The sequence below is a fragment of the Apium graveolens genome, unplaced genomic scaffold (assembly GCF_009905375.1).
Source record: "Apium graveolens cultivar Ventura unplaced genomic scaffold, ASM990537v1 ctg7847, whole genome shotgun sequence".
Lineage (NCBI taxonomy): Eukaryota > Viridiplantae > Streptophyta > Magnoliopsida > Apiales > Apiaceae > Apium > Apium graveolens.
The window spans coordinates 84,271-94,400 of NW_027420679.1; the positions used below are offsets into that span (position 1 = coordinate 84,271).

Here is a 10,130-nt window from a genome sequence, read left to right on the forward strand (position 1 = left end):
GTTTAACTGTGTAATTCAAGGAAGCAAAGAAGAAGCTCTTGGAAGGTGGTTGGTCCAGGGTTTGCGAACTAGTGTAAGTTTTATTATATAAAGTTGTTTATATTATATTATATTATAGTTGTGTATTTTATTTGGGCCTAGTATACTTCATTTCAAAGTTATACTAGTGGGTTTAGTTTTGAATTGGATTTTGTTAAAAAGAGTTTTACAAGAAAGTTAAAAATTTATTGATGGAATTTGGATATCTTGTTTCTAGAAATGTAACCTTAAAAGATCTTGGGTGTAGTTTCGGGTCGTAAATGATAAATATCTTCCGCTGGCATTTGTATTTCGATTTAACAGGTTAATTTGGATTGAGATTTCATAGTGACGACCAAATCCTCTGACCCCGGATTTGGGGGCGTTACAGGTTGGTATCAAAGCCGAGGTTATAGTAAACTAGAAACGAGAGTGTGTAGGAGTGTGTATAGCTATGTGAGGACGTTTGAGCTCATATCGAGTTCCTGTTAGACTATTGGATATAGTACCAACGAATAAGTTAAGATAGGCACATTCATTTCAGATGATTCTGCTGAGCTGGATGGAACTCTAGGAAGCTGCAAACTTCTATTGTGGAATCTTCCGAGACTATGATTCGACGAAGATGAAGATTATCGATATCTTTGGAATATGAAGAAGCGTCTAGAATCAGATGGCGAGTCAACTGGAGAGTTCAAATTGGAGATAAATATTAAGACTTTGGTAATACCTTCTTTTTCTATAAATTCTTTTGACTTCTCTCAAAAGGAAATATCAGTTAGAAGACATAATCCCTAACACCAGTTTAATCATTTTGTGCCAGAATTTTTATTCTCAGGACTTTATTTCCATCAAAAATATCAGCTTTGAAATCTTTCCAGTTTTATTTATTTGATTTGGGTACCTTTAATATTCTTTTATTCTGACTGAGATTAACAACCCTAACTATAAGGGACACAAGGTATACCTGTCTTTGTGATAGGAGTTGGATGGGACGCCATCACTTGTGTGTGTTGTGAATACATGAAGGTTAACAACCTTTAGTAGTGTCTTAATTTGGACACGCAATACCAAGTTCGTTTGGTCATATTGATCTCTCAGTTATTCTTTAATTTTAATAATATCTTTGTCAAATTCAGATTTTGGTTCCGTTATGGTATCAAATTCTTTTCTTTTTGAAATTTCATGATTTTATCATTCCAAATATTCGAAGGTATGCCAATCAAGTTAAGCTGAGTTATCCTGATCAAGTCAAAGTAAGGCGACGTGATGGAATTACGAAGGACGACAATGGAATGCAATGCGATTAAAATATCAGTGGCATATAACGAAGTATGTCTGTCTCTTTATTTCTCTCTCTATTTATCTCTATCTCTCTTTCTTTTTCTTTTTCTTTCTCTCTATCTTTCTTTCTATTCTTCTTTCTCTCGATCAGTAAAAGTGATTCTATTCAGAAATTGGTCAAAAGATACGTGGAAGGAACAATAGTGCGGAGTGAAACTCATGTGATAACTGTGTGGTATAAGAAATTTCAGTGTTATTTGAAATTTTGAGAAATGTTATGTATGCAAGATTGGAAAGTTGAAAAGTAAACCCCTAGTGTCCTCTTCTGCTGATTCCGAGGACGGAATCCTTATAAGGGGGGTAGATTGTGATATTCCATCTTTTTTTTCAGAATTATTATTATTATTATTATTATTATTATTAATATTATTATTTGAATATGTTTAAGTGGTTTTCTGATTAGGAGGGAATAAAATGGTGGATGTTTTATTCTTGTTTGACGAGTTTGTGTTATTAAATGGTAATGTGCTAATTGTTAAGTGTTATATCGATCCTTGTTAATTTCTAAAAATATTTACTTAAATGTATTATTTTCAAAAGTGTATTTGAAAACCGATCATTTTATTGATATCGGTAAATTGAGTTCGTTTAGTAATATTAGGGATTGGATGGATATTCTGTCTGCTATGTGTTGTATGTAATATTAATTGTGTGGAACTCAATTATGATTGAGGATTATTTGTATTATTAATTACTGAGTCGTATCGTTTTGTTTTTGTCTTTAAAAGTGATTTTATTAAAAATCTAATTTCATAAATATTTAAATTATCTTTAAAATTATTTTATGCCTTTATAATTACAATAATTATTTTTGGGATTTTATAAAATTTAGAAATCAAAATTTCATCAATTATTTAGCCCTATATGATTTTCCGATTTCATTTATTTGCAAAATCCGTATTTAATTCCAAAATTCTTTAAAAATTAAGAAACTCATATTTATTTAAGTTTGAAATATTCTGAGAATTTTAAAATTATTTTGGGAATTTTTGGGATTAATTTTACCCGCGCGTTGAATCATTTAATTGTTAAAAGTGGGTATAAATTGCATTTCAAAAAGTGTTTTAAAATTACGAAATTTATTTTTTTATAAACTTCGTGATATTTGTAATATTTTAAGACTATTTTCGTGATTTTCTGAATTTGTTTCAAGTGCAGCTCGGTTCGTTAATTTTAAAATGTGGGTTTGATGTTAAACTCAATTTTTTTTTAAAAATTATGAAAGTTTTATTTTACTAGTTTTCTAATTATTCTGAGAATTTTAGAATTTGTTTGGTAATTTTTCTGGTTTTATTTACCGGCGTGTTTATTGGATAAGTTGAGAAATACAGGGCAAAACAAAATTTTCAGGTATAAATAAGGATACGTATGTTGCTGTGCTCTGTTAAAAATAAAAAAGAAAAAGAAAAATCCTATAAACTACCCTGGCGTACCCCCACCCCCTTATTCATTTTCTTTCCTCCTGTTCCACCGCCACACCCCTCTCCCTTCTCTCTGTCTCTCTGTCCCTCCTTGTTTATATACTTTTCAATTTTCAAAAATTCATATCTCTCAAACCGTTCATCCAAATTTCAATTATTATATATATAAACGATCAGCGCTTCGATACCTACGCATAGGTATATATTTTGCAAGATTTTGAGAAGATAATTTGTGGGGCATATTTTTGTTATATTTCCGTTTTAATTTATTTTCGGGACATTAAAAAGGAGTATGACGGTGTTGATTACTCCACATGGCATCTCAGGGTGTATATGTCTATGGTTATTAATTTTGAATTTTTCTGGAGATATTTTCCGGACATCAGATATTCTCCTCGGGGTGATCAGAATTTGTTTTGGATAAGGATTCCTAGATTCTGCTTTTATATTTTGGGTATATTATAGCATATTAGTGTTTATATATTTATTTCGTGATTTTAGAATTGGTTGTAAAAGTAATTTTGACCGTGTTATTCATATCTGGAGTGTTTATACGCGTAAATATGAATTATTATGTTGATTGTTGTTGGTTGTGTCGATATGATATCGACTGGCAGTCCGAGAAATAGAGGAGGTGCTGTCCGATTTCCAAGAAAATATTATTTTTAGTTCTGAAGATTATTATTTTTATTATTATTCGAAAATAAATCCAAATTATTTAGTTAATGATTTTTATTTGATTATTTAATTAGAGTTAATTATTTCTTATGATTTAAAAATTCCAAAAAATAGTTTCGAGTTTTAAAATATTATTAAACCTCGATAAATATTATTAAATGATTTATTATTATTTTATTCTTATTAAATAAACTGTTCATCCTTTTATTACGAAACGAACGCGTATAGACTCAGAAAAATATTTTGCTTTCTTTTAAAATACTTTCCATACCTAAATGCTTTTGTTTCGGGGACTCGATTAATTTTGCAAATCATTCTGAGTCGTTTATTGATCAATAAATCATATTTTGATCCGTTTGAAATTCTTAAAGTACCGAGTCGAACCTTTTGACGAACCGAGGCATGCGCTATATGAATTATGTGATACGTGAGTTATGTATTTACATGCTATGTGAATTACGTGTATACGTGGGTCATAAGTCTTGTATTTGCATGTTTTCTTTATGTGTGGGCTATCGTATGGGTAGACGGTAGGGTTTTGACGTGCAATTCGTCGAGTAATTATCGCTTAGACGATTAAAGTTATATCTTTTAATTATAGATGCGGATCATTCGAGTTGATCAGGGCAATACATTAGATAAAAAATGGAATGGAATGATATTGGATATCTGGCTTCTAGCAATCGCAGGAGCATCATATCAGTAAAGTGTGGGATAGAAAGACAGTGATGTTTTGAGACAGAATGTCAGAATAGATGTGTCATTGCGAGTGTGACTAACTGCTAAATCTCAAAGGCAAGTATCCCTATCATCACTTATCATTCAAGTGATATTTATTTTAAATTTTCTAATGCAAGTATTTCTTTCCCTATTCTCAATTCGGAATAGATAAATGTTTTACATATCGTTGAATTAAATGATTCTATTTATGCAAGTACTCTTCTCCTATTCTATGTTCAGAATAGCTAAGTGATTTTTACTTATCAAATAAATGAATTGATTAAATGTTTTGGGTTTTGAGAAAAAAGGAGTTGGTTTTGCGAGTACTCCTGCCCAAGTAAATGGGGGAATAAAAGTTTATAAGGGTGTCGAGTATTATGACCCCTCTCAATAAAACGTTTTGAGATTGGTTGGTTGCGTAAGAGGCCGTGGCGGCGGTCCAGTGTGAGCTATGTGTTATACAGGATATAACACCTTGCTAGGCCGATGTGCCTTGGGTACCCCTTTGTTTAGTTGGATATGCTTCGACATACCGGTGTTGCTCCGCCGCTGATCACCGGCGGCAACACACCGTCGTTTGAGGATTCCAATCTAAATTATTATATTGCTTTTGATAATATTATAAGGTATGATTTATCAAGTGTTTTGGTTTTGAATAAAGTTTATGATTTAGTCCATAATCACTGTTTCACGTTGTTGTTTACGATATTTCCGTAAACACGGTTTTATGAGTTTTATCCTCGTCAAGATTCAAAGTATTATTGAAGCTTTTCGCTCGAAAATATCAAAAAAAGTTTTGAATACAGTGAGAAACAATTATCCGATTTTTAATAAATTTTCTATTTCAGCAATTATGATTTTAAATATTCGGCTCTAATGCAGATGTCGGTTTTATATCAAAAGACCATGTATATATGTTATACTGAACTTGCTGAGCATTTATTTCGCTCATACTTGGCTGTTTTTAAATTTAACCTCCAGTGAGGATTAGCTTGCGCTGTTTATTTGCGTAATTCAAGGGTTTGCAAACTAGTGTAAGTTTTATTTTATAAAGTTGTTTATATTATATTATATTATATTATAGTTGTGTATTTTATTTCGGCCTAGAATACTTCATTTCGAAGTTATACTAGTGGGTTTAGTTTTGAATTGGATTTTGTTAAAAAGAGTTTTAAAAGAAAGTGAAAAATTTATTGATGGAATTTGGATATCTTGTTTCTAGAACTGTAACCTTAAAAGATCTTGGGTGTAGTTTGGGGTCATAAATGATAAATATCTTCCGCTGGCATTTGCATTTTGATTTAACAGGTTAATTTGGATTGAGGTTTCATAGTGACGACCAAATCCTCTGACCCCAGATTTGGGGGCGTTACATATGAAGTAAGTTTTAAAGTACTTAGTTACCACATTTAGTATTTTCGAGAGTAGGTTTTTCATAATGGAATAGTTTTCTAGTAAATAGTAGGTTTGGTACTAAGAAGTAGTTGTTAGGGGTTTTATACTACACAAGTTTTATACCCGTGCCAATGCACAGGATGATTCCAAATATTTTTTATAAAAATTTTAAAATCGATAATTATTCTTTACATTAATAAATTTTAATATAAAAATTTTATTTCTTAAATTTTTATATTTCTTAAGTATGTTGTATTTATATATTTAATTATTTTTACATTTTTATATTTCATCGGGACAACCTTTATATACTATATATTAACAATTTTAAAAAAAATATTACGGATTTTAAAGTGTTACTAATATGTATAACTGTATTTCATAAATATGCATAATTATTTTTTTATTTTATTCTTAAATATATTAACATTCTAATAACATGTAATATATATTTGTACATATTTATTTTTACATGATTTATTTTTCAAAAAAAAATCAAATTTGTTCATTTAGTTGTTATTACATAATTAAAGGAATTTGATGAGAATTGAAATGTTGGTTGTAGTTTGTACCTTACACTTTTTTCAAGTATGTTTTTAATAATATTTTATTAATTTTTAGTTTTTTTAATAACATTTAAAAAACATACTTTGCAATATATTATCAGGGTTATTTTTTCATTTTATTAAAATTGTATTTTATTTTAAGTTGTATTAATTTTTAATAATTATTATATTTCTTTTCATAATTTATTATTTATAGAATTTGTAACATTGATAACCAAACATATAGTAAATGTTTTCATTATTTAATAATATCAAAAATTATTTTTACACTGCACATGAAAATTTATAAATAGATTTTTACATAAGAATTGTTTATTGACAAAATGAGTTGACTTATTTACTTTTTGATATAAATATCTTTTACCAAAAGTATTATTATTTTTTTATTCTAATAACTTTATTTACATGATGATTACATAATGGTTATGTGTGACCCTCGATTATGATATTATATTTTAATGATTAATTACTAATTATAATATTAGTCATGATCACTAAATCCTAATTACAATATTATAGTAATGACGATCAAACTATAACCAATTTTTATATAAGAATATTTTTGACAAAATAAGCTGGTTTATTTACTTTTTAATATCAATATTTCTTTATCAAAAATACTATTATTTTTATTATTCAAATAACTTTATTTACATGGTAGTCATATTATTGTATTTTTATATTTGACATCAATAACTTAAAATATAACATATGCATTATAGTTTAGTTTATTTCTTTCATTGTTTGATTTTTTTTCATATATAAATTTGTAAAGAGAATATTTTAATCATATCACATAATATGGTTATGTAATAATTTTTCTCTTATTTATATATTTCTTTTCTTAATCTTATGAAGTTTAATTGTTTGAGATTTGTATTTTACGTGTTTGTAATAATATTTTATAATTTTTCGATTCTTGTAATTATCTTGAAAAAATACTTTACACCTAATTTTCATAGTACTTTTAAATATATTTTATAAGATTTGTATTTCAATTTTCAATTTTAATAGTTTTTATTATTATTATTATTATATTTCTTCCTAGTCTGTAATTTTCCATTTTATCAAATAAAGCAAAACATATATAATATTTTTCCTTAAATATAATATAAATTTATAAAATTATCTATTCAAAAATATTTTTAATTAAACTTACCTATTTCAGTTTTTTAAGAGAGTGATACTACCTTAACCCGATTAACAAATAATTTGTTGATTTTTACTTATATTTATTTTTATTAAGATAATTGTTACTTGTATTATATATATAACACTTTTAATATTATTTATAGTATTTAAGTATTTATAATTGTAATTAAAAATTTTAATTAATTACTTGTTATGTAATACAATAATAGAATAAATTAATTAAATATTATCTTTAATGTATTTTATTATATTTATATTTAAATTTTGAATTGTAATAGTTTTTTATTATTATATTTCTTCCTTATTTTTAAGTTTTATAAGATTCATGTGCTTTAAAGGTTTTCAAAGACAAACTATAATTTTCTCTTTTTACAAAACAAAACAAAACATGTGTATTACTTATACCTAAATATAGTTTAAATGTGTTCTTTATTTAGTGAGAAAAATGGATGAATTGGAGAGGGAAGCTAATTTACATGAAATGTCAGGGATGGAATATGATGATTCTACTGGATCAGATGAGGGTTTTTATCCTAGTAGTGAGGAGAGTGATGAAGAGTTCTGTTTTGCTAACCCTCTCCCAGATAAACAGAAAATGAAGTGTGTAGATGGGGTCTTTAATGTTAACACATCTGCCAACAATATTAAATTTAAAGCTGGGATGGTATTTGGTAGTAAGAGTGATTTTAAGCAAGCTGTGAGGTCGTGTTCAATGGCTAATGGTAGACCCTACAAGTTCCTACATGATGACTTAAAAAGGGTCCAAGTTGGGTGTGCACATGGGTGTCCTTTTAGAATGTGGGTAAGTTATAATAAAGAAAAGGATGTGTGGCACTTAAAGTCAATAATAGATGAGCATAACTGTGTGTGGAATTATAAAAACAAGCTAGTCACTACCAAGTATCTTGTAGATCTGTATGGGGATAAAATTAGGAAAAATCCAAACTGGAAAATTGGAGAGATGCAGGAAGAGTTTAAAAGGGTACTCAAGGTAGATGTGTGTGATTCTAAATGCTCCAAAGTTAGGAAACAAGCTCTTTGTGATATTGAGGAGAAAATGAAAGAACATTATGCCAAAATTAGGAAATTTGCAGGTGAGGTTTTAAGGAGTAACAAAGACAACACAGTTAAGATCTCTACTACAAGGTTGCAAGAAGGAGATGCAAACAGATTTAGAAGAATATATGTGTGTTATGCAGCCTTGAAGAATGGATGGACAAATTCTTGCAGACTAGTTCTAGGCCTTGATGGGTGCTTCTTGAAGACAGTGACTGGTGGCCAATTGCTTTCTGCAGTAGGGAGAGATGCAAAAAATTGTATTTACCCTGTAGCAATGGCAGTAGTTGAAAGTGAAAACTATGAGTCATGGAAGTGGTTTCTGGAGCTGTTAATAACTGATCTTGATCTTGAAGATGGACACAGGAAGACACTCATTTCTGACCAACAAAAGGTACTTATTTCCCAACTTGTACAACTTTCAATGAATTTTCATCTTGATCTAAATCATGTATTGTTTATATGTCAGGAGCTGGACAAGGCAATCAGGGAATTGTTACCACAAGTGGAGCATAGATTTTGCACCAGACACCTATCTGCCAACTTGAAGAGCAAACATCCAAGTAATTTGGTCATGAGTGCATTTTTTGAAGCATCAACAACAACTCACCCCCAGGCCCATAAGAAAGCAATGAAGGCACTTGAGCAAGCCTCTAAAGGTGCTTTTGAGAAGATGAGTGACTTAGAACCAGGTATGTGGTCCAAGGCTTTCTTTAAGACACACTCATTGACTGATTCCACTGAAAATAATATAAGTGAGTGTTTTAACTCATGGATTTTGAAAGCAAGATATATGCCTATTATTGATATGCTTATAGAGATCCATGACATGCTTATGACAAGAGTTCATCAAAAAAGAGATAGAATGTCAAGACAAGATATTGTTATTGTTCCAAAAGCTAAACAAATTTTAGATGAAGCAATTAAGGAATCATGTGGGCTTACTGTTCTGTGGGATGGTAGGGAGACTTATGTTGTAAAGGGTAGGGGCACATCTTGTTCAGTTAATCTGTAAAGAAGGTCCTGTTCTTGTAGAGTCTGGGATTTGTTAGGTATACCCTGTTGTCATGGTGTTACTGCAATTCAAGAGGCTAGAAAGAATCCCATTGATTATGTTCACTCATGTTATTTAAAGGAAACATATATGTAGACTTATTCATACTGTTTGGATGTGATAAGGGGGGAAGATTTTTGGGAAGATGTGGAGGGTGACTTGGTGTTACCTCCACTAATTAAAAAAAAACTAAAAGGTAGACCCAAAAAGATGAGAAGGAGAGAGGGTTGGGAGGGTGTTGTGTCCAGTGGTAAGAAGGTAAGAGTTAGCTATGAGGGTAGAGTTATGCATTGTGGTCTGTGCAGAGAAGCTCGCCACAAAAGGGGTAAATGTCCAAATAAAGATAAGTTCCCAGAGAATTCAAAGAAGAGGAACAGGGGAAAGAAGACAAAGAATGAACAAACTGCAGAAGATGAAGTTATGGAAGAACTGGAGAGGCAGGGGAGAGAGGAAACAACAGGTGAAAATGATATGATGGATGAGATCTTGAGAGAACAGGAACAAACACAAGGACTCGATGAATTGGAGGCCTCAATCCAGAAATCACAGCCTAAGGAAACTACCAGCAGTTTTATGAAATTTGTAAGTTACATCAGTTTATGTTGATAAATGTTTAACATAAGTTTATATCAATGGTTTGTTTAATACATTTTTTATTTATATTGTAGATGCCAAATCCGGGGTTGAGGAAGCATATGGGACAAATGAGCACCGACAATACTCCAC

General features: G+C 29.8%; 1 protein-coding gene across 1 annotated transcript; it reads left to right on the forward strand.

Annotated features, from left to right (window-relative positions):
* The first annotated feature begins 7,739 nt into the window (after window positions 1-7,739).
* On the forward strand, window positions 7,740-9,365 carry LOC141704441 (uncharacterized). The gene has a single exon (XM_074507679.1). The coding sequence runs from the start codon at window positions 7,740-7,742 to the stop codon at window positions 9,363-9,365; it is 1,626 nt and encodes a 541-aa protein (XP_074363780.1).
* Window positions 9,366-10,130: the final 765 nt, after the last annotated feature.

Excerpts from the sequence above, each read along its gene's own strand:
- LOC141704441 (XM_074507679.1), top strand. The coding sequence starts at position 7,740 with ATGGATGAATTGGAGAGGGAAGCTAATTTACATGAAATGTCAGGGATG.